Raw genomic sequence first — 26,237 nt, 5'->3', positions numbered from 1 at the left:
GCTGAGCAATTCAGGCTGAGGCGGGCGCAACCGCACTAGAGGGAAAGTCAAGTCGTGCTGGACTGGCGCGATCTCCTCGCACTGTTTCCAAATAAAAGGAAGGACTCAAATCCGCAAACAATCATGCTTCTAAAATAATGCAACATGTCGATCGGGTCTTTGCGAGGCATGGCTTTCGTTTTAACGAGCTTGTTCCTGTTTTGGTAAGTGTGGCAACTCTTTCTCTGCATTGTTGGCTGACTTCTTTACGCACGGCAACGCAGTCGTATTGTGCACAAAGATACTGTACACTCTTGCTGTGATTTACTAGCTAATTGAATGATCTGTGTGTGTTGATCTACTTTCAGTGCGAGTAGTGTTTGTGAGACGCAACACAGTGAAACCAGTATTTATTTGGATAATATCACGCAAATATTGGATAGATTACTGGATGGCTATGACAACAGGCTGCGACCTGGATTTGGAGGTATATACACATTTCTATTATTGACTTGCTTGTCAATTGCTTGCAGTTAACAGTTTGGATTTTTTCTTCTTTTTTTCTCTTTTTTGCTCAGATTATAGAGTTTTACTCCAGTGCGTGTGTACTTAATTTTTTGTTTAGTGCTGATACATCATCCCTAGATTTCAACTGTATTTTTGCTTGATGTTTGAAATTTCTGCTAATTTTTGAAGTTGTCATTTATATATTTTAAAATGAAAGTTTGATCGTAACTTTTTTTAGATATTGAGGAACATTACGTAGTTTGATCCAAAGTCAGAACAACAACTTATACTTCTGCTGTAGGTCCCGTCACGGAGGTCAAAACTGACATCTTTGTCACCAGCTTTGGTCCAGTTTCAGATGTAGAGATGGTACGTAAGCCTGATTAAATACTAATTTTCAATTTGCAGATATATTGATTTAAACAGCTGTATGCAAAAATACCTTTTTCCTAGTGAATCAAAGCATATATGTCTTAACTTATAGCGCTCTCATCCTTCATTATTCAGGCATTTGAGCAGGATGTCATTAGTACAGCTTAGGATTTTAATCTGGTTGGCAATCCCCTCTACCCCACCCCCCTCACCCTCCACTCCATCCTTCCAGAGAAAGAGAGGGAGAGAGTGATGTGGCTGATGTTGGGGAACTATAGGCTGGCTTCTCCTGGCATGGGATAGGCTGACTGATATATGTCTTTTGTGCTCTACTCTGTAGCTTTAGATACTAGTTGACTGCATCTATAGCCTGTAATATGCTGGAGGCATTTGTGTTGTGAAGCATGTGAGCAGCTCTTAAAAGCCGAACAAGATCAGTCCTATGAAAATGTCATAACAAACTGTTTGGAAACTTTAACTTTGATAAAACATACATTATTGATTTCAAAGTTATTATTTTAATTTTTATTCCCAAAGATGTTAGCCCTTTCTGGACAGTTCATTTGCTTGCAATTGCTTGTAATCAGATTTAGCAAATCAGACAATTGAATGACAATAACTAAACATCTAAGCATGCGGAGGACAACTTGCTGAAGTTCAAACCAAGCATCACAATATGAAAGAAAGGAGATTTAGGTGATTTTGAAAGTATTGTGGATGTTGGTGCCAAACAGTTTGGTCTAAGTATGTTAGGAATGCTTGCAGAAAATTGTATAAAAAGAGAAACCATCCTTTAAGCAGTGATCTGGTGGACAAAATTCTTTGCTGACACAAGAAGTCATAGGAAAATGTGCTGGTTCAAGATGATAGAAAGGGAACAGTAGCTCCAAATATAGCGCATGTTAAACATTGAAGCAGATGGGCTTCATCAGCAACAGACTTCTCCACCTTTACCTCTTGTCAGGTAAGAACAGGAAACGTTTGCTACAATTTTCACAGTCCCATAAAACTTTGATTCAAGATTTAAGATGTGACATTTAGGCGATTGGGTTGGAACACATAACATGAAAGCATGAATCCATCCTGCTTGTGTTTGGGGGATAGTTTCTTGGACACTTGGGATTTCTTAGCACTAAGGAGCAATGCTTAAACTGACAATGTCCATCTCTTCAATGTATCCATCTTTTGAATTGTACCTCCATCAGTATAATGGACCAGGTTCAAATCATCTTAAACTAGTTTGTTGAAAATGACAGTGAGTTCACCGTACTAAAATGGCTCCCATAGTAACCACATCTGACAGTGGAATGGGAAATTCACATCATAAATATGCAGCAACTGTTTGACACACTCATATCAAAACTATCAAACGCTCTGATGATTGATTGAGACATTGTGTTAAATGAACAGCATGAAAAATTAAGGCATTACTGAAGGCAAAGGAGGTCAAATGCAGTACTAGTAAAAACACCTAATAAGGTGGTAAATAAAATTACTCTGTGAAATAACTTTTCAATAGAACTGCCTAAATAACCCAACCCTTCAGCAAAAGCAGCTAGTATCCCCTCCCCCAACAAGAATAATAATCATGTGGGAAAATAACTCACAGCACTGGTAGCATAGTATCAAGCTGCTTTCTTCAAAAACCATTGCTCACATACCCATCTGTCCTTCTCTCTGGGGTACCAAATAATAATGACTCAAGATAGTAGATGATGGAAGCAGCATCAGGGATATGCATGGTGTTAGTATCAGTAAAACCTGCAATAATATACACTTTGACCCCTTTCCAGGAGTACACCATGGATGTGTTCTTTCGTCAGACATGGATTGATGAGCGGCTCAAATTCGAAGGCCCAATTGAGATCTTGCGGCTAAACAACCTTATGGTCAGCAAAATCTGGACCCCCGACACATTTTTCCGGAATGGCAAGAGGTCAATCTCTCACAACATGACCACTCCAAACAAGCTGTTCCGCATCATGCAAAATGGAACTATCCTCTACACCATGAGGTAACGGCGCTGGACTGCAAAGCTAAAACCCAGCCAAAGCCGGAATAGAGCACAGATCTGGAGAGCTATTGAATTGAATAGGCATCCAAGAATATGCACAAACATTAAAAAGAATCATAGAGTGCCAGAAAATGTGAAATGTGCCATCTGATACTCAAAACAGTCCTTGAAAGCAATTCAAACAAACATGACTTCAAGCTTTGTTCCAAAAGTAAATATGCAGCATATAAATTCCACTAAACTCAGTGACAGTATAAAAAAATAGATTTCAAAGATAACCAGATTATCTGTGTGGCCCAACTTGACTTATAAAGGTTAAGATACAATTTCTAAGCTTCAAATAATCCATTCAATAAACCATGAGACAAGCGTCAAAGCCATATGAACACAGATTACGTAGATGGCCAGTGTAGTATAGCTAATTAAAAGAGAAATACAAGAAATCCATCTTTTAAGTGATTCAGGAAAAATAGTTCCTCAAATATCCTATTTAATTTTTAAGCTGTATATAAAATGTTATCTTGGTAGATATTTTTTCTGGAAACAAACTGAAACATAAACATATGAAAATGTTATATGTCAGAAAGTGCATTAACAATAGTTATAGTATGACAGTTCAGTTCCTTTTTAGTTTCAGCAAGGCATAAGTATTTCCATACATTTTTTTAAAAACTTTGCTTTTAGTCAGGTAATTTACCAGTAACTTTTGTATTTTTAAATAATTCGGTATCAGTTGTTTTTTATATCTTTGTGCTTAAGATATTTCCTCAAAGTTTTGACCTACTTAGAAGCACCACATGCTGGTCTCTGCTGTGTGCCAGGTAAACTGAAACTATTTTATTTAAAAAAAAATAAAATATATTAGAAACTTTGTATTAGATATATTTCCTCCCATCATAAGATGATTATAAGTGAAATTTAAAACTGTCTCCCTGTGTTTAATGTGTATAATTAAACTTGTTAAGGGTTTTATTTTCAGGAGGAGAAATGTTGCCTGTGAAATCCAAGCATATTATTATTACATTAAATTATTTTAGGCATCACAAACATAGAACAAAATGCTCAGTTTTTTCTATATGCAGGCAGAGTACATTCATTTTTATAGTGATGGTGGTGGAAAACATTTTGCTGTGTGAAAAACAAGAACATTTTGGTATTTCTCTGTATTCCATCAACATGTCTCATCAAACAAGCTAGTGCATGAAATTTGGCGCAATAAAACATGTATAATATGTTTTTCTATTGTATTTTCAAGTTTCCTTTCTTCAGTTTTTTTCTAAATGCTAATTATGACAGGTCAGCTACAGTGCTGGTTTTTGAAGGGCTGGTAGAAAGAAAGCTTTGGCGTAAACACTGAAATCATTAGATTGTGTTTCTGCTTATGTAAAATAGAAATATTAATCTGCTGTTTAGAGAGTAACAGTATTTAGCTGATGAGATAAGAAAATGCATAAGATTGAAAAGATATATTTTAACAGTATTCATAAGAAAGCTCATGATGAATTTGTTGTTTTCACAACTAAAACTAATAAAATGGCAGTTCAGCCTTGTTGGGTGTAACTATGGCTTATGACAATATTTTTCCTTCAGTGATAAAATAATGTTCCTATTTGTCATTGTGACCCACAGACCTGGTACACAGTTTAACTTATGAAGACTTTATCAATACTAACAATTCAAAATAAGAACCTGCGATCAATACTCCTCTCATAAATAGGGCTTTGTTAGACAACCTTTGTTGGTGACCGTCTATTCTATTATTATTTTTGGTTTTATATGATAAATAATAAATATTTATCATATTTATTATGATAAATTAATAAATCTATTAATTTATCATGTAATGTGATTGAGGGACGCAGGTATTTTTCTTCATTTATTCCTACATCTTGAATACTTGTATGCTTTGTTTCAGTGTATTAACTAATGTACACAACTGCACCATGTTGCAAAATCCAGATGAAAGCAGGAGCCATTATCCAGTGTTGGTTTGAATGAAAAATTGATTTCAGCTTTCTTTGTTCTAACAGATTAACTATAAATGCAGAGTGCCCAATGCGCCTCATGAACTTCCCAATGGATGGCCATGCCTGCCCACTCAAATTCGGGAGCTGTGAGTTTTGCTTTCTGTTAAGTCTCAGTGGTTTGACAGATGGTGTCACTCTCAAATGATCACACTGTCACATTGTAACTGACCATTTGACAAGATGTCTTCTGGCTGCAGTTTGAAACATCAAATGTTGGAGCTCAAATATGTTTCTCCTTCCTGTTTGTTTGCAGTGTCTGCATGTCCTCTGAACTTTTCATATTTTATCACTACAAACTTTAATGGAATTTTGAGATATTTCATGGAATAGAACACCAAGCAGTATGAATTTCTAAAATGCAAAAAAGAAATATTCAGTAATTTGTCATGTAATTTTTTATGAATGAAAATATGAAAGTAGTGGATGCATATTTATTTTATGTGAATAACTTTTTCTGTATTTAGAGCCGTTTCTGGGTCGGCTGAATTCATATGTAGACATGGACACATTTCTAACGCATTGTTTTGATCCAAACTATTGTTTTGTAGCTCTTACTCTGTGTGTAGGGTGTGCTCGACTGGATGAAAGACATTTGACCCAGTCTCAAGTTCTTTAAAATATATACTGCTCAAAAAAATAAAGGGAACACTTTAAGTGTTAAACACCTGTTTAAGTGTTCCCTTTACTTTTTGGAGCAGTGTATATTTTTTCTGAGGTTGCCCTGTAATTCTCTTTATTAATGCATGATGCTGCCATTTCCAGCGTTCTTGTTTTATGTGTCATAATGCAACTTTTCCACCAAATGTAGTGTTCAACATGAAGACAAAAAGTTCAGTGATCTCATTCAACCAGTGCTTGTTTTTTAACACTCTTGCTACATCCCTTACATGGCTAATTGCAAAATTTATAGGGAATTATTTTGGAAATTTAATTCACCTTATATTTATGCCACACTATTTTCATTTTCAGATGAAACAAATTGAAGATGTTCAAACATTGTTATATACTGTACATGTATTTTAAAACCCTGTTTTAAACTTTCTTCCTATTTTTTTTGGTCATCAGTTTGTGTGTTTGTTGGTCTCCATGATATTTTTGTCTTTTCCTCTGTTTGTTCATAAATGTTTACCTGGAAGGAGACTTTAAACCAGCTGGTTCTACTGAATTTTACTTAAGGTCACCACAGTAAAGAGAACTGAATACTTTTTTTTCTTTTGCCCTTTTCAGATTTTTGTTTGTAAAACTTTGAAACTTTGAATCAAATTTTCCTCCCGATTTAGTAATGTACCTCTTTGGTTTGTCACAAAATACTTAGAAAATTTGATTTTCAAAAGCAAGGTACATGTACTTTTAAGTTTCATTAGGAGTGTTTATAGTGAAAGGTTCTATATCCGCTTATCTTTTTTAAATCATTAACATGTATTCTTAGAAGTTTTACATGAACAGTTTGTATATTTTTCTTGAGAACCAAATTTTAACAAAGATTTCACATATCTTCTCCATAGATGCATACCCCATCAGTGAGATTGTGTACACATGGAAGAAAGGACCTTTATCTTCTGTTGAAGTCCCACAGGAATCATCCAGCTTGTTGCAGTATGACCTTATTGGCCAGACTGTATCAAGCGAGAGGCTGAAGTCCAACACAGGTCATCAAATTTGTCTTCTAAACTCATTCAGTAATTAAACTAATTAGATCTGAAAGCTTTTTGTTCATATTTGGCATAAACCATGCTTAACTGATCTCTGTTTTTTGTATGTACAATGTGTAACAAGAGCCTTTCTAAATGTGATATTGGTAATGTTTCCAAAAGCATCTGTGAATTTGGAACTGAGAAGTAAAAATAATCATATATATCCAGCATTTTGAAGTTATGGGAAGGTGTTATAACAACTCTGATTTTTTATGTTGGAATTAAGATTTAGTTGTTAGGAAACGTTGCACAAAAAAACCTGTAAAAATTAGCTGTTTGTATGATTTGGATTTTATGTTTAACTCTTGCAGGTGAATATGTCATAATGACTGTCCACTTCCATCTTCAAAGGAAAATGGGTTTCTTCCTGATTCAGACCTACATTCCCTGCATAATGACTGTCATTCTGGCACAAGTTTCCTTCTGGATTAACAAGGAATCAGTTCCAGCTCGGACTGTTTTTGGTAATTTGTCTTCAAATCCGTTTTGCTTTTTTTGTATAATTTACAAAATTTCTTTTTAAGCTTCATTTCAAATTAAAAATAGACATGGCTTCACACCAAACTATAATATATGAAGGATCATGCCTTCTTTGTCTCTCTGAATTGAGCTTTGTGAAAAATACAACACCCATAATATTTGCCAAAAATTGCAGCCAAATGGTCTTTCAAACAATTGAGGTTGTTTTCATTGTTAGGTCACTAAAGTTACTTAGTGAGACAGAGAAGATGCCCAGATTCTCATGAACTTGTAGATTGTTAGATGTTCATCATAAAACTGTATTTGTGTCAAAAGTCAGTTTGTTTTCATTCAAACATCTCCCATCCTAACTGGTGGAGCTGGAAAAGAACTGCAGAGCAGAATGGATAAAACTGCCTAAATGTGTGCTAAGCTTGTGGCTTCAGATTCAAACAGACTTGAAAATGTTGATCCAAAGGTGGATCAGCAAAGTATTAAGGAAAGGCTGTGAATATTTACATCAATTTGATTTCTTGTTTTTTTTAATTATTAATAACTTTGCAAAGCACTCAAAAATCTTTTTTTGGACATTGCCATTGTGGAGTATTTGCTGTTAGAATTTTGGAGAAAGAAATTAATTTAATACAACTTGGAATAAGGCTGCAACATAATAAAAGGTGGATAAAGTGAAATGCTGCAAATACCTTCCATATAAATTATGTCAATGCAATAAACACTATTTGCTGGGTGAAGATGGGTGCAACTGCCTTTTTTCAGAATCAGAACCATGTGCAAATTCAGTTTTGCAAACATTTAAAACCAAACAAACCAATATTTAAAAAAGAAATACTTTAATTAGCGTGGCATTAACATGGTTTTACAAATTCCCCAAATCTTTATCATTTATAGTGAAATGCACATTTGGTTAGTTACAGTGACGAATAAAAAAATATATACACTTTGTTATTGAAACACGCAATTTTAAAGCCATAGCATTTTAAGACAGTATACATATTTCCATCTTTGACTTTTTGATTCAAAATGCTCTTTGAGATTTATTTATAGAACTTTTTCCCCCAAGAGAAACATCTTTATATTCTGTTCTACACTCTGATTCTAATTCGGAACTTTAATTTCTCAGTTCTACCTCTGCTGTGGTGCAGCTTAATTAACTGGGAATAAATATCCGTTTTGGAACTGGTCATGCCAGGACTGAGAGGGGGAGGATGTTTACTTGGCTCTCTTCCGAGCACTCACAGGTTCCACTTTCTCGCATTACATTACGCTACAGTTGCCACTGAGCTCCAGCCTCGGGAGCTGAGAGGGTGAGAGACACTAAACAAAGACAGAGATAAACTGAGAGGAATAACAGGCATGAAAAGATACAATGAAGAATAGAAAATGTGTGAAAGTGCATGGGAAGAGCTATCATTTGCAAATGCATTTCCACTTCTGGGAAATTCAACAAGCAGCAGCTGAGTAGAATTACTCTGCTACCTCTTGCAGCTCACAGCTTTACCCTCTTCTTCCGAAGTGAGCCAATGCTTCAACAAGCCTGCACTTTGCTTTAGAAAATAGATCCAAGTCATTAGAGTCAGTAAGGGAGTTCAGACCCCATGTAGAAATGCAATCTGTGGCAAGTCATTGATGTCATTCTTCCTGCAGTTTTCTAGTCTCCTACTGTTGGATATGAGATAAATTGTTTATTCTCTAGATGAGCCCTAAGTAAATGTAGAAAACCTGCATCTGGATTTATAACAAACTGAATAAAACTGTTAAAAACACATGGAATACATATTTATTATTTTCTTTGTGGTGAAGAACTCTGGAGAATTCAGAACCAATCTTGGTTAAAATTTTGCAGCTTTAATAGAAAGTTATATTCTGCTTCCCATTTCTGTTTCCCAGGTATGTTTACTGTCGGTAAACAGATCTTTAAATAGTGGACTTTGCTGTTTTGGCTCATGTCTTTCTTTACTATGACATACTGGAACAGCACCCACTTTACCCCATGAAGGAGATCCAAGTCCATTAATGTATCTCTTGCTCATCTCTTGTGAACAACCCATCCAGATATAGTACTGAAACTTTTCCATCTGAGACAAAGAATGAACTGGAGGGAGGAAATCCACCTTTTTTGAAAACTGTGGCTCCAGATTCAGAAGATCTGACTCATACAAATGGCTGGAAAATGCCTCAGGTTATGGTAAAAAATGCCACATCATCTGCAAGAGGTAATTATGAGACCCTTAGTTTCCTAAACCAGACATCCCCCTCTTCATGACTACGTCTTGAAATCCTCCCCATGAACCACACGAATAGAATCTGTGAAAAGTTGCAACACTGGCAGAGTCCAACTGGCAGTGGTGTGAAGGCAGATGCAGCTTTTGATTTGGGTGTATGGGTTAGCCTTTGAAAGCATCACTGCACAGTACTTCTAGGGACATGGTCATAAACTCTCTAGATCCACAAACCCCATGTTGAGTGGACTGAGAAATCCGCTCAACCTTCTCAGGAATGCTGCAATAGTAAAGATGTCCAATATTTCCATTGTCCGGACAAATGCCACACCTTAGATCATGGGCTCAAGCTCCTGTCCTCAAGGATCGTTGTCCTGCAGTCTTTAGATGTCCCTCTGCTTTATCACACCTGAACTCTGTAGTGCTTGACTATAAGCTAGTGAGACAGTTTTGCCATCTAAGTCAAAAGTATAGGACAAGGGACACATCTAAAAGCTGCAGGACCCTGGCACACCACTGGCTGACTGCCAAAGGAGGAATGCAGTTTGTGGTCACTGCTGTAGACCAAACTTTCCTTATGAGATTGAGACATATAGTTGATACACACTCTCCAGTTCCCATTGGTACACCAATGAAACAAAAACAAAAATAGAAACAAATATATCTTTTTACACACTTCACATTTGAAAGCATATTTTGTGTCATCTATTTCCTTTATTTAACAAGCCAGACGTTACAAAAGGGAGTAAATTGACAAGGCTGGTCCTCTAACTCAGGTTTGTCGAGGGCCTGAGGGTTGGGAAACTTCAAAGTCTTGCCCAACCAATTATTATTATTATTATTATTATTATTATTATTATTATTATTATTATTATTATTATTATTATTATTTTTGTAGTTTATTTATTTTTTCAGTATCTGGATATCCAAACATTAAGTTTCCCATTGTGCACTTTTAAAATTTTGTGACGATCCATTGCTTTTGTGCTTGAAATGCCTAAGGAAAGTCATTTCTATGGTACTTTTGTTAATATTTATGATGGTCCATTGAAGGGAAGATAAAAGAAGGGAAGGGAGTAGAGCAGAGGCCTGATTGTCAACAACCTCTGCAAGTGCTGAGAGTCCCCTGAGCCCAGGTTTTACAGACTTAATTGAGTATGGCCTAAATTGTACCTTACTTTTTCGCTGTTAAAGCACATAAATGCCCCAAGCGTTTAATTTGTATCCTGTCTCTCTACTTCTTCCCCCTCCCACACTTTTTCGTTCCCATTCTGTTGCCTCTCCCACCCACCCTGACAGCCTTTCTTCCCATGTCCCCCCTTCATTGTGATAGAGACAGTCACCACTGGTTGCCTGCCAATGGAGGCTGCATTTGAGAGTTGTTAGCCTTTACTGTTTAAGCTTGCAGAGAATGCTTTTAAAACATTATGAGGTGCATTAAACCCCTACATGAATCCCAAAGAGGCTAATGAAATGTGCGCAACTAAAGCACACATTTGGTAAAATGCAGGCAGGAATGTTCAGTGGTCCTTTTTCTCTTGTTTGCTTTAGCTTGATGAAAGTGAATTAGATATGTATTTTGCTAATGGGCTCAAAAAAGTCCTTTATTATTAGCATCTTTAAAAGAATAAAGTAATGGACTAGGGAAGGTTGCTTCCCTAGTCCAGGGAAATGTGCATGAAATGTGCATATTTCACTTTACAGTGCACATTTTTTGGTTTTCCAAGGTATTTTTAATGCTTTTAAATTTATGTTTCTAAGTTTTCAGACAATAGACAAAGAAATAAAAGTTTTCTTGTGGGTTTGAACCAGCTGCTAATGTTAAGACGCTGACCTCTCTGCTGCTTTTCCGTTCTGCCACACAATGGACTCCACAGTAAATACTTACCCATTACAGTCAAAGATAGTGTTTACTCTGCCTTCGCATGGTGGTACATTGTGCCATCTGTCAAAATTAGAATCGATTCTATTTTTGCCAGACGCCAGAACAATGTTGAGTCAATCTTCAAAGATCACATGACACCAAAAGAAAAACAAACAAGCACAATATTTGTATTTTCAAAATAATTCATCAAGACAGACTATATTCTCAAAATTCTAGCTATATTAATAAAAATATGTGTATGGATTTTCCACATGTTTTGCACCTTTGTGGTTTGCAGAATAGCACAGCCGCATGTAGTTTATATCAGGCTGGTCAGTTATGGTGGAGCAGTTGTAAAGTTACACACTAAACAAATTTACTTTTTGGTTCAAGTTTGCCATAAAAGAAAAAAAAAGTTTTTTTTTTAGTTTTGAAAGTTATACTTTTATTATGTAATTCATACATTTATAAATGTCATTGTTACTGACTACATATTTATTTCAAAAGATAAATCTTTAATTTATAGTCTGAATATCTGGCTTAAAAATTTATTATATAGCTCATAAGCTAAATGATGTGTGTGCAAACTAAATATTTACTTCCCAACTAAAGATGCCATTCTAAGCACAGAAAAAAAATATAAAAACCTTTACATTTTTTCTGTGGTTTGATGTTATTTTAATGAGACAGTGTAGATAAAAGACAATGCATTTTTTCTAACTGCTTTGAGCATTGGCCAACCTATTGCCAATGCTCAAAGCTCAAACTATGTGATGTAGTTCACAAACCTGTGAAAATAGAAAGACTGACATTCCCTACTTCTGGATGCCAGAGTGACAAGTCAAATTGAAGATTGTCATTACAACAATATCTTAATGTCAAGAGGCTGGAAATTTAATCAAGACATTTGCAGTCAAGTTTTCTTACTACTATTTAAAGGATACATGATGTAAGATTTTCTTTAAATGTTAAAGTTTTCTACTTCAAAGTAACATGTTTTCTACTTATTCGCTTATTCATTTTATAAGAAGCAAAACAGATTATTTCATTTTATAAATTTTGGAATAGAATACAGTGACTAAAAGTGACATCCACGTACAAAGACTGAGGAAATTACAGGAATTGGATTATCATTTGTTGCATTACATCAAAATTTCTTGGAGTCCATTTGTTTTCGTCGATACATTGTGTCAGTTTGGCATGTTAATCTAAGCAGTGACCAAGCTGCTTGTCCACCACAAAAATATGTCACTATGGAATCCAGCTGAGCTTGGACATTTGAGATCTTTAAAGGGACAGCTGCTGGAATTTACAAAACAAAATGGCCACACTGAGAAAAATAATACTCAATGCATTTTAATATTTTCCATCATTACTGGTTGAATTAAAACAACTTCATTTTGGAACATGACATAAATGTATAATTTTATAATAAACTACTTCATCCAGACAAGAGCTGCTGCTACATTTAATTCAAAGGACTTAGCTATTGTTGTCCAGTCATCCAAACGGACCCGTCTCTTTAAAAAGTTTTTTGGGGACTTATTATTGAGGAGAGGCTCTGGAGCAAAATCAGAAACAGATGAAATATGCAAGGATATTTGTGGGTGTTTATTCTCGTGGGCAAGAGTGTGACCGGAAATGCAAGGAGGAGGCATGTCTGGATTTCCCCAACAACCAGATCTTGAAAAAGCAGAGGACAACCAATGGATGGATATATACGGTATCAATAAAAAGATTTAATGTTTAATTGAAAATACTGGTAAACTGAGATGATATGGTCAACAGCCTTTCATGTCATGTGAGGTATGAATATGAAACCTTGAGCAGATCCATGTTCTGAACTTCTTCTCATCTTTGTTTTCAGGTATAACCACTGTCCTGACCATGACAACATTAAGCATCAGTGCACGGCACTCCCTCCCCAAAGTTTCATATGCCACCGCAATGGATTGGTTCATTGCTGTGTGCTTTGCCTTCGTCTTCTCTGCCCTCATTGAGTTCGCGGCTGTCAACTACTTTTCAACACTCCAAGCCAACCGAGAGCTGAGAAAGGCAGCAGCCATAAAGGCAGCCGCTCAAGAAGCAGCAGCAGCTGCAGCCGTGGTTCCAGCAGCGAGCACAGGGACAGAGGGAGACGTTGCATCAGTAAGTCAGGGAAATGGTTTCCCACTGGTGTTTACATGTGTCAGCATATGTTCAATGACATGTAATGCTTAAACTGTACCAGATAAGAATGGGTCACATGGCCTTGTGTTGATAACTACAAAATATTTTTTTGTGGTTATTGCAAACATAGTCAATTTTATGTTCATTTTCACTTATATTCATATGGGAATATGAGTCCTTATAAGGTATGGGGATATGGTTACATGTGAACATTCATCTAAACGGTAGAGTTGCTGGTATAAATGATGATCAGAGCAGATGGTTCTTCGTGAAAAATAGAACTTTCCATGGCCTAATTACATGCCTGTACCTGTCATCATTAATCTCCACTGATGTGAACATTTCTGTTTTTTTTGTTTTTTCTTCTTGTAAATGAGAAGGGAGTTCCTAAAAATTAGGATGGCTTGTGTTTGTACTTACTGTACATGTTGTAAGACTTCAGTTTTGAAGCTTTGGCTATGTTGGTCAACTGCTAAAAACAAGGGTTTAACTGTAATATTTCAACAAAACTAACGATTACATGAAAAACAGGATAGGAACTCTGTAAAAAAGATGAATAAAGAGAAACAAATTATGTTTCAGCTAAAACATGCTGCTGACAAAGTGGGAGTGTTAAAACCCTTAAAATAAACCCTTTACTGGAGTGGCTTCCTTTGTAAAGGAACAATTACACAGTACATTTGTTCTGTCAAGAATAATAGTTATATGTTAAGAAACTACTGTTTTTCATAAAGTCACTGTTGCCATACAGTGGTACTCCTGCTGGTAATTCTTTGTAAAAAGCCCTTTTCCCACGGAGACTGGATTTGATGTCTCCTCTTAATATTTTGCATGATTGGATCACTATTAGAGTGGGAGCTTTTGTCCTTGCACAAAAATCCTAAAGTTCATCCAGAATCCTGGATGATCTATTATGCTCTTTTCTCTTCAGATTACCATAGAGCAGGGATCTTTAAATGCATGTTTTAGAGCCTCTGTCCAACAAGTTTCAGATGCGTCCCTGCTCCAACAAACTAGCTAAAAATCTGAACAATAATAATAAAAAACGCGTTTCTGTTTTTTGGCCAAAAAGACTAAATTAAAGCATAAATGCACTCAAGGTTCCTATGACTTTTGAAAGAAAAACGCCTCCATAGCATTGCAGATCATCTCCCATCCTTAGCAGTGGCCATATTCTTCACATATTCCTCCTTCCATTGCTTTATGTTAGACAATCATTTACAGAGAAAACGGCTGTAAATATTAATCATGAGAAAACGGCTGTAAATATTAATCATGATAAACTTTACAAAGCACCCAGTTACTGCTGAATTGTTTAGCAAACGGCATGTTCACCCTTTTACCTGGGGGCAAATATGTGTGGTGGACACTTATTCTGGATACACTATTTTAAAATACACAAGATTATTTTTGATGTGTAAACATAACACTAGTTCATCAGTTGAGTTGGGGACATATTCATGCCAGGAGGATTCTTTCGACAGTACTAAATTGCTCAAAATCTAAAAAGAAAACAACATTTTATTGCAAAGCGTCATGAGCAAGAAGTGCATATTGAAATAAAAAATAAATAGTTCCAAATGGGCAGTAAAATAACTCATAAACAGTGTTTAAAAATATCTGAAAACTTAAAAAATACTTTAAGACCACTAAAAAATGATTTAACAACCTTGCTATTTGCCTGAGAAGTGATTCGAGAATTCTGCATTAACTTTGTCATTTTTAGTTGGTTCTATTGCATCATTGGTTTATTTCAACATGGTTGCGTTAGTTGTGCCTAGGGATGTTTCTCTTCATCTTAATACAAAAACAGTTTAAGCTCTGTAATTTTCTAACTTCTGCTTGTTTTACTGAAACCACCGTTTTTGATAGGATGGAATAAAACAGTATAAACAACAGCATTGATGGGTATGCATCGATTCCAAATAAGTAACTTTGAAACAACACCTTTCTTATGAATACTTATGCGCTACTTCTCATGGTAAAAAGCATAAAAATGTGTGCCAAAATCTTAACTGGTTTAATTTTACAGATATGCTGTACTTCTTGGTAAATACAAATCTACTGTATGTTGACAGGTTTTTCTTCCCTTTGTGAGTGGAGTTTTCTTCCTCTTGCCAAATCATCACACATTGTTAACAGCTTTTTCCGGACTTGCAGTTACCGTTTGTGGTTATACAACATCAACAGGGGTTATGGAACTGGGCTTTAATGGGTGTAGGGATTTTATATTTAGTGTATTTTTTGAGAAATAGCTTCATTCAACCTCTAAGAGATTCTGTTTTTTGTGTAGCATACTGAGCTTTGCCTGTGCTTGCGTCTCTCCATTATATACTTCTAAAGCATTGTTGTGGATGTTTTGATGGATGAGATGGTTTGTTCCTTTTAAAGGCCAACTGGCTGTCAGCATTTTGTGGTAAATGGTCAGCTCTTACAGTGTGTCTACCCCACTTAGCCATCTGGCAGTTAGTGGTTAAGTGGAAGCTGTTTAAAGTAGAGTTTTGTTTGTGGTTTATGTTGGCTTTTCCTGGTTTACTCATGGATACTCTTACTTCAACCAGGTAATAACATCTTGCATTCAAATTGTCATGGAAAAATACTGTTATAGTGATGAGTTTAAAATCCTTCACCTGTTAGTGTATGAAAGTTTTGCATCTATAAGAGAGTACTCGTACACCAGCTTACTTGTCTAATTATTGAAATGTCCAGTCACCAGAGAGCAGTGTAGTACATAGGACAACACAAATTCATTTCTGACGTTCATGCAGCAGTACAGATTTTAAGGGCATTTGGTCACAGTGTCTTTGCTCTCATCATGATTGCTGGTGCCAGTCAATCTATGATTGAATGGGGACATTTGTAGCTGACATTTAAGTACAGTTACAAATAATCACGTGTTTAAAATAAAAGCAGGAGCCATTAGTTGTTCCGTAGATAATTTGTTTTATCAGATTTTATCATTTTGGTTGTTTTTTTTTAGTTTTTATAGATGATTTTTTTTTTCTGTTGTAATTACATATAATTTACACATTGTATGCAAATTACATAATATATATAAGATATCATTGCATTTGTTACAGACTAAATTTTGTTTTAATAAAGTTTTTGAAAATTGAACACAAGGAACATCAATGGACATGAAGTGTTAAGTCTTGGGACAGATTCCTAATTACATTTTGTTCTGGGTATTGACTGGGCTATTCCAACACAGGTTTTGATTTTGCAGGTTATATTCATATTCATTTTTATATTAATTTTTCTAGAAGACAATTTCAACTTAAATTTACTTCAGTCCAGGCTGGATGGATTGGATTTGACTGAAAAACAACTCAGTTATAAGTCATTTATTTTAATGCTTTTTTCACATATTTCACACAGTTGCCATGTAATGTCATGAAACATATTGTATAATTGTAATGCATTCTCTAGAAGGATATCTAGGATATATGTAGATGTGAAGTATGACAATGTTCAAAAACAATAAGTATCAATCACATCACAATGATTCCTGATCGCTGTTTCCAGTGTCTTGTGGAATAAATGTATTCTAGACCAGAGATGCTTCAGAAGCAAATATAGCCCTAAGTTTGTGTTCCTCATGGTTAATTTCTAGTATACAATTTGTTCCAGTATACCCCATGCAATCAGTCTTCTATTTGCAGTGCATGCAGAACATGCGTACCAGCATTTCTTCTTCATTGTGTTTTAATGAAGCTCACAAGTGTAATAGAGATTCTACTATTTCTGTATTTTTATTGACAGGATTGATTTTAAGTCCTTTGTCACATTTAGCTTAATTTCTTGTGCACACATGCAGGTTTTCATCATTGCATTCCATCCTGTCCAACTTTACCAGTTGGTAAAAACACCACAAACTCCACTTTATGCAGTTCTTCACTCTGTATGTCCGAAAGACACTCAAACTGATATACATTAATTTATGCAATCTACAGTAAACTATGTATGCTCCATCACTTCATTTGTTCAACACACCCTCTCTCTCTCTCTCGCTCTCTCCCAGTCTCCTATTTGTCTCTGTAACTATGTGATAACCACAGAGAGTGACATGAGTGGACAGCCAGTGGCTCGGCAAATGATGCTGTTGCCGATTATGTAAGAGCTGTAGATTAAGGAAAATCCAGCAGATCACTGCAAGCTCAGAGGAAAGAGGGCAGACACTGCAATAAAGATGGGTGGGGGCTTGGAAAGCAAGCCCAGTCCGTTTTTATGAAACAAGATGGAGAGATGGGTTAGAGTGGGTTCTGGGTATGTGTTGGTGTGTGCATTTGTGCTATAGAGTTACACTGGAAGAATAGGAAAAAAAGAGAGTAGGAGGAATGCATCATAGAAAATGACTGCTTTCACCAAATATGTAGGAGGGAAGACTCTTCATGACACGGAGAAGGAAAAAAAATTCCCAGGAATAGAAAAAGTCATGAGGTAAAATACCTGGTATGACTGTGAAGTTTTTCAAATAATTTTTTTGTCCCAAACTCCCAATTTTTTGTGACAGGTAGGACTGGAAAAGAAAAGTTTTGTATGTACTTCAAACATACATCACATTTTCATGAGTTCTCTGCTTATTTTAGGATCTCCATCTAATATCTGAGAGCCAAAAAATGTTTTAATATCATGTCATTTTTAATACATACACACATGGTAACGCCATGATCATTTATCTGTGTTTAGGGTTGGTCAAGAATGCAAACTGAAGTAATGACAACAAAAAGATCTTAAAGAACATCCTTTATTGAATAATTTGTGCTACAATTTTATGGGCCTAGTTGTTTCAAAATAGTTATTACATATAAGTAATACTACACACATACTGTATATATGTATATTTACTTAACCTCACATGCTGCACTGTGTACAGGGCCACCATCAATCACATCTAAAAGGTTTTTAGACAAATCAGTTTATAATTACGATTATATCGGATTCATTATTTTGTTAAATATTAGAAAAAGGTATTAATTTTTTTTACATTGTTTAGTTGTAAAATTTATATTAGGTTTCTTAAATGAACTGCTTGCAAATAGTATTTCTAATACTGACTCTGTTGAGCAGTTTCTGAACTCGAAGAGAAAAATGAAATATTTAGACAAATCCAGCAAAAATATCGCAAGTTCACTTCAGCTCCAAAACTGATGGAATTTACATAAATTCTTTTGCAGAATTTGAGCATAGTGAGAAGCTGAGTTGAATTTGTTACATAATTTAAAAACATCATTTCTCTCTGCACCCCCAGAACTGCTTATTATGCATCATCTTAATAATTTAGAGGATTGTTTGATTTATTGAAATCGCCCTGGAACATCATGATGTGACGTTTCTGTGCTTCACACAGAATTGTTGTTTTTTTTTAGACTGTGTTCATTTGCAGCAAGAAGCTTTGCATACCCTGTCCTAGATATATTTTCTGTACTCATATTGTACCTGATTTACAACAGATATTGCCAGAGAGTGTGTATTGTGATCATAATTAGTTGAAATTTCATAAGCCACAGGATAACCATGTCTGAGTGTCTTTTTCTTTAAAATCATTTAGTTTCCACAACTGCTGAACATCAGTCTGCACACAGGGAATTGACAAAATAACACAAAAATAAAAAGAAGACTGTGGATGTATTTCTATGATTTTAAATAATATGTTTTAGATTCTGTAGTTTACAACCCTATGTAATTTGCAATATGCTTCTGTTGGCTTTAGATCATAATTACATGGAAATTATCTTATAAGAGGAATTTTAATTTCAGTTAAAGTTAGAAAAGTGTTTTTTTCTACAGTATCAACAGTGTAAGCACATAAAAGTATGTGTAATTCATGCAATCATTTTTGTTGTTGAGTTGTTTGAGTGAAAGATCATGATATGCCTGTTAGAAACAGGGCATATAAATAAAGATTAATTGATTTATTGAACAGTAAATCTTCAAGTAAAACAGGATAATAATTTAACTTTAATACGTCATAACAATGCATCTTTGTTGTAATTTTCTTTTTACATTTCCTGTTTTTATTTACTTTTACTTTTAAAGGTGGATGCCAACAGTGTATTGAAGAAGAGGATGAACTCTGCGCCAGTTTTCGATCGACCTGCAAAAACTTTTCCAAACCCTCCTGTCAATGCCCAAGCTTTCCTCCAGCAAGGCTCCGCGGTACCAGCCAACAACGTTCTGACAGGCACCAGCATCATTGACAAATACTCACGCATCCTTTTTCCCCTTTCGTTTGGCGCCTTTAACCTGGTCTACTGGATCGTTTATCTCACCAAGGACACCATGGAGATGTCAAGGTAAGTAGATGGCATGGCTGTCACAAATAACTTTGTTTTGCTTGGAGCACAGGATGGAAATTATTTCACCAGAAAATGAGTGAAGGTGGAATTCTTTTGGTATAATTTCTGCATTAATTTTATTGGATTGCTCTTATCAAGTTCTTAGTATGGCTCCAGTACTTAGGAAGGTACGTATACGCTTTAATTATTACATTTTGTTGTATTTCAACCACTAAGTTCAATGTGATTTACAGAGATTTTATATGATAAAACAATATCAAAGTACTCTAGACATATGAAGTGGAAAGAAAATAATGCATCTATTTCACTTTGTTTTTTACAAGACAAATAACTGACCGTCTTTTACTGAATGCAAAGCGCCAAGTCTTTTGTTTTATGACTTGTTCTGCTATTTCTGCCTCTTCTTTTCCAAATTAACTGAGATTTCATTTAGGGCATCTATGAACATCAGTTTTCAAGTTTTGCTACAGATTCCTAATTGAATTTACTTTGGACTTTGACAGGATAATTCTGGGTTTTGACCCAACCATTCCTAACCTGTGGAGGAATGGTTAGAGTTTAGTCCTTTTGGAAGGTAAACCTCTGCCCCAGTCTGAATTCGTTTGTAGTTTCAAACACATTTATTCTATTTTTAATTTGTTAAGCTCCATCAATTTCCTTGTCAACTGAGATGAGCTTCACCCTCCCTGTTGAAGGGAATAATCCCCACACCATCATGCTGTCACCACCATATTTTAATGATGTGTTACACATGAGGGCCAAAAAGTTATATTTTAGTCTCATTTTACCACCTTCTCTTACATATCCATTCTGTCTTTTACAGGATTTGTGGAAAACCTTAAAGACTTAAAGACTCTCAGTCTCTTTGTGTTTCTCTTGTGTTTAAGTTTTTCTTTATTAAATCTTTCATTGCACCATCCACCATCTGTCTGCAAATGTCCTGCTGACCAAATAATTAACAAGACATATTTGGACAATCACATCATGAGGACTTTCTTTTCTTTTGGTGACAAAACAAGTTCTTATAAAATAAATGTTTATTTTGGTCATTTCCTTTTAATTATATTGCATCAGTTAACAAGTAATTTAAGTATCTGTTAGCTAAAGAAAAATGTAATAATTTGAAATGAATACAAGCAGACAGACTATGTAAAATGTTTTTAATTAGAGTGAACATGCAGCCAAGTCAATTATAGAAAGAGCCCAGGATGCCTCAGTGGTTGAGGTAATGGGAATAGCAGAAGAAAGAATAGAGCACATTAGAAATATCCTTTATTGCTCCACAATGGGTAAATTCATGTGCAACAGCAGCAAGGTGACAGAAAATCAAAGCAAGTAGGTTCACACCAATATATAAAAACAGAATAAAGAACAATATAAATGACAATAAAAACTGTATAACAGCAGATATGTGCAGCAGCCAGCAGAAACGTTTTTCAGAATGAGTAAATCTGTGCAAAAGAGTGTGATGGGGGAGAACAAAGTGAGACGGAGCAACAAAACAATAAGCAGCGTTATGTATCAATAATAACATCAAATGCTGGCTTTCAACTTTAAATAGAATGGATCATCAGCTTAAATCGGATTTTAATGCTCCAAGTCAGGGGTGTCAAACTCCAGGCCTCAAAGGCCGCTGTCCTGCCGTTTTTAGATGTGCCACAGGTACAAATCACTGGAATGAAATGGCTTAATTACCTCCTCCTTGTGTAGATCAGTTCTCCAGAGCCTTAATGACCTAATTATTCTATTCGGGTGTGGTGCAGCAGAGGCCCATCTAAACGTTGGAGGACAGCGGCCCTGCAGGACTGGAGTTGGACACCTGTCCTCTAAGTAGTTTCTTTGAAGGACAAATTAAAAGAATAAACAAATAAGTCCAGGATATGGCTATTTACAAGTACCAATAAACACTTAAATATGTTGTTAAATCATTTCAAACTGAAATAAAAACACATTTTAATACATCATAAATTGATTATATGTGACAGTAATTCATTAAAAGATCAGTTGAATTAGAAGTATTTGAGCATTTAATAAATTAATTAAGGAATAATTAAAACTGTCATTGGCTTACCAACAGATCCCAACATCTGATTAGTTACCCTTCACACCAAGTCAAGACTGATTGATCCCAGATTGATACAGAACCTGCTGACCCTTAGAGATGCAGTAATCGTTTATGAGGCCAATAAAGAGAACGTTTTTGCATGTAAAAACAAATGCCTGAACCACCTTAGCTAATTCCTTTTGATGATCCACTCCAAACTTCCCCGTTATGATAGGATTCCTCAAATAATCTCTCAGGGTTAGCCTCAATACCCAATGGAGGAAACTTCTTTTATCTGCTTCTATCTATGATCTAATTTTTTCAGGCTTGATCCATAACTTATAACCATAGGTGGTGCAGGATTGAACAAAGGCACACTGGTAAATCAATAGCTTCTTTTCATGGTTCAGTTCTCTTCACCACAACACACCAGAGCAGAGCCCACATTACTGCAGCTGTAGTAAACTCCGGTGCTTCAGGCACATGCTGACCCCAGATATGGAGTCTTCCTTTCTTGGACTTTGAGGTGTAGAATCTCATTCGATCCCCTTCAGAGTCAGCAGCTTGAATCCAACAGATTCATACCATGTGCAAAAAGCAAAGATGCAACCGTGAGCCCTGAGTTTCTCAAACCAGTCACCCATTTCTTCATTAGTAGGCCTTGAGATTGGGTCCATGAACAGCACGAACAAGATCAGTGATTAAAGGCAGCCTTGGTGGAGCTGCTTTAGTTAAAAGAGGATAATAACTCTGCTACTGCTCTGTTGAACCATTTGATATCACAGTTAATAAGATGTATTGTTACCACGGAAAATATAATGTAATCTGAGCCTCAAAATTGCCTGCTGGTGATCTAAACAACTTATAAAGGCTGAGAAAAACAGTTCTTAAGTGTTTTTTCTCTTTGAAATATAGGTTTCCTTGTGTATAACCAACAGATGCTGTTCCTAGCATCTGTTTCTAAATATAATACATTTTTATAAGTGTTTTGATGGTAACAAAAGATGGATGTTGCTATCTTACATCATCTCTAGAAATCCTTCTTGGTTTGACACTTTGACAAGATGCTGAGCGGTACACTAGTTAAAGGATAAAGTTCAGTTTATGAACTCTTGAGTGTTTGTGTATGTGTGCATGCATAATTTTGTTTGATTTGCTTCAACTTCATAATATGAACTGATGTGTATGTCTGGTTGTGCATCCTCTCTCCCGACTCTGGGATGCTTCAGCTGTGTGGGTTTAAATCCTTTCATTCCCTGCTTTGCTCCTCCTCTAAAAGGGAAAAGCCCTCAAGGCAAGAGCTGAGACAAGTCAGAGGACATGACAGTGTTGGCAGGCATCAGGATAGCTCTGTGTGGCTAACACTCTTAAGGATTCTTAAATATTTCTAAAAATTGATAGGAATTGTAATCCTGAGAGACGTTTCAAACAGACTGGATGATTAGAGTGATTACTTTTTTTGTTGTGGAAATTGATAGCAGACATAAATTAGGAAAAAAACATACTAGAGTACGTAAATGGAGAAGTTCTTGAACATATGAACAAAACACAAGAACATATAGGAAGAGAATCCTGTGTATTGTGTATTCAGATCTAGATTCATATTTCATACATTTTTAATTCTTGGCTACTTTATCCTATTGTGTGTCTTGTTTTGTTCTGTTTGTGTGTTTGTTGCATCCATTCCGAATTTCCCTGATTGATTGTTGAATTGATTTTATGTGACTACCATTCTTCCTTGGTATTTAATCTCCTGAGTTTCATTGCTCATTTTGATTCTATCAAGATGGTTCCATGTTTTTTCTCCCTCATGTCTTCAAGCTCTTCAGTTTGGTTTTGTGAACAACTGCAAAACCGCAAAGGTTTTTTAAAGAACTGTAGACACCAAAGAGCATCATGGTGGACAAGCAACACACCAGGCAGGTCAAGGATGAAGTTGTGGAGTTTTAAGGAGGATTACGCTGTAAGGAATATGTCTAGATCTCTCTTTAAGAGCATTGTTCAATTCATCATCTGAATAAGAATAAAATCGGGCACAACTGCAAAGCTACCAAGACATGGTTTCACATCTCATCTGGTAACTCCAGGGACATTTTCAGTCCTCAAAAGCATGTATACATTTTGAGTAAAAAATGAAAAAATGGTACTGCATACAACAGAGCCCTGTCAAGCTATGTATGTTTAGCCTTTGTAATAGCATGCGCTCCCATCAACCCCCCCTGTATAGATGACTGGGTACAGAAAAAAAGATTTTCTCTTTGTGTGTGTGCAGGTGGATTTCTGTGAGTATTTCTGAGGAGGATACAGGCACAGAAGTGTATAAATGTGCTACAGCAGCAGTGTCTACCGACTGCGGGCTATTTTAATGAATAGCACCATTCAGGGCGAGACATGAAGGAAACAAATTGGCTGAAAACGCTTCCTTCCATGAGGGGCCCCAGCTGGTTGGCTGACTGTTTGCTAGCTGCCTGGCAGGCTGGCTGGAGTGTGGTAACAGCGGACGATAAGCCTTACTCTTCTTTATTGGCCATCATAGTGCGAGGCTTGAAAAACAACTTCCCTATTGTTGCTCATAAATCAAAATCCCTAAATGCTGTTTCCAACTCAATTCCTATTTTGACTGCGGGGCCATTGCTATAACTTTGGTGTAATAATCACTCGATTACAGGCCACTCAGATGGAGGGCAAAGAAGAATGATAGAAGTAGTGACCCTCTATCTATATTGTTGCTCTTTTGGGCCTTGTGGGAATTGCTACAACTGCTTTCACCTAGTTTGTCTCTTCTTGCATGCATGGATTTTTCTCTCACCTACCTGTGTTTACATGTTTTCCCATGAGTCCATCATGCCAGAGACATTTTTCTAAGGCACAGTATTTCTATCTTCCTTTAATCACTTAAAAATGCTGTCTGTTTCAGAAACATTTTGCACTAAATTGCTGTCTCTATATCTTACTTAATATAAGTATTATTCTTCCAAACACACTCTTTCTACCTGTCACTCCCCCACCTCCACACCTCTATTCTATCACAAAGCACTGTCTGTGCTCTGCCTCCCTTTTTGATGAAACAAGACAGCCTAAGCAGAGTGCTCCACCCCTCCACCCCCCAACTCCCAATATTCTCTAATTATATATACATCTAATTTCCATTTTATGTATTTTTTACAAACCATATTTATATTTATTATGCTATCCATTTCCCATCTAGATGAGGTGATCCTACTTGTCTCTTAATCTATTAAGAGACAATGTTTTGGGTTGAGTTACTGAAAGCTCTCAGGATGCTTGGCTAATACAAACATCATCAGTTGGCAGGGCGCTCACACGCCAGCATTATTAAGTAAAGTTTGAACACCTCCAATCATATTTGTGCCAAGCTGTACCTGTATTACAGTGCTAATAATGGGTCTAGAAAGTAAATTATCACCGCAGTGTTACATTAAAATTGTTTATTCACTAACTATTGTATATTACAATACATATGGTTTCTCAAATCCCCCACCAGAACCCCCTCCCTTCTTTTGCAACCAAAGCTATGCAGAAAGCTGTCAGTATTTCTGTTTTTGCCACTGGCCATGTGAGCTCTCTAGCTGAAAATGGTTCTCAGTGCTGTCAAAAGTGTCTCCAGCTTTAACACATCAGGTTGAGGAGGTGGAGGTGTGAAATACCTGGCTGAGGTTCCCCCATGAGTTTCAGACAGTCTACGTGGACAACACTGAAGAAGTTAGAAACCGAAAAAGATCAGATTTCAAATTCAGACTTAAAATGTGAGCAAGCCTTCGCCCGCAAGAGCGAGCCAGAAAAAGCTGTTACATCATACCCATGTGCATTTGTTCCTGTGTACAGGCAGATGTGGATGGATATAAAATGGAGTAGGTGTGCGTGTGTAGGAGTATTTATGCATAAAGCAATATGTTTAAATGTGATGAAATGTGAAATTTATCTACCCTCTGAATACACACAGATTGACATTTTTTCCACTGATTCAACCTTGCTTCCTCTTCTTTTTGTCTTGCAGGGACACTGTCTAAGATTATGTCTTCCTGGAGAATAGAAATACCTGAACAATCAACACACACGCACATGCACGCCCACATACCAACGTTCTTTTTCTTCACACATTAAAACAGGTAACAGACGCTTGCCAAGCACTCTTTTATGCAGCCTCAGTGCATTCTATTTCCTTTTAAGTACTCCCTTGGAACATAAGTCTTTTGAGAACAGATGTACCAATTCCAATTGCCAACTTGACCATGGAGCTCAAAGCCATGTGGGGCCACAAGTACTGGATCCATTTCATACAACAGCTACTCTACGCTTTTCTTTTTTTACTTCATTTGTCTCATGTTAAGAAAAAAAAGTTATATGTTAAAACAATTTTAATGTGCACACCTGTCTTGTATGCTTTGCCAAATTTGATGGGACAAGAAATAACATTAAATAAACTACACTGAAGAAGCGTAAACCAACCACAAAGGGTTTCTCTGTTGGATGTATTCATTCACTTTTTTTCTATGTAAAATATCCATGCACTTTTTTACAAGTGTTTTACTTTCTTTTATATATATA

General features: G+C 36.1%; 1 protein-coding gene across 1 annotated transcript; it reads left to right on the top strand.

Annotated features, from left to right (window-relative positions):
- On the top strand, positions 1-26,237 carry gabra6b (gamma-aminobutyric acid type A receptor subunit alpha6b). The gene is made up of 10 exons (XM_032577321.1): positions 1-203; positions 348-466; positions 788-855; positions 2,652-2,872; positions 4,903-4,985; positions 6,405-6,548; positions 6,905-7,057; positions 13,024-13,304; positions 19,365-19,621; positions 25,687-26,237. The coding sequence occupies exons 1-10, from the start codon at positions 145-147 to the stop codon at positions 25,697-25,699; spliced, it is 1,398 nt and encodes a 465-aa protein (XP_032433212.1). The 5' UTR covers positions 1-144; the 3' UTR covers positions 25,700-26,237.

The sequence above is a fragment of the Xiphophorus hellerii genome, chromosome 11 (assembly GCF_003331165.1).
Source record: "Xiphophorus hellerii strain 12219 chromosome 11, Xiphophorus_hellerii-4.1, whole genome shotgun sequence".
Lineage (NCBI taxonomy): Eukaryota > Metazoa > Chordata > Actinopteri > Cyprinodontiformes > Poeciliidae > Xiphophorus > Xiphophorus hellerii.
The sequence above is the reverse complement of the archived record's forward strand: the minus strand, read 5'-3'. Positions and strand labels throughout refer to the sequence as shown.

Coding starts and splice junctions, on each gene's coding strand:
- gabra6b (XM_032577321.1), top strand. CDS start 145: ATGTCGATCGGGTCTTTGCGAGGCATGGCTTTCGTTTTAACGAGCTTG. Junction 467..787: donor GCTGCGACCTGGATTTGGAG/GTATATACACAT, acceptor CTTCTGCTGTAG/GTCCCGTCACGGAGGTCAAA. Junction 2,873..4,902: donor ACTATCCTCTACACCATGAG/GTAACGGCGCTG, acceptor TTGTTCTAACAG/ATTAACTATAAATGCAGAGT.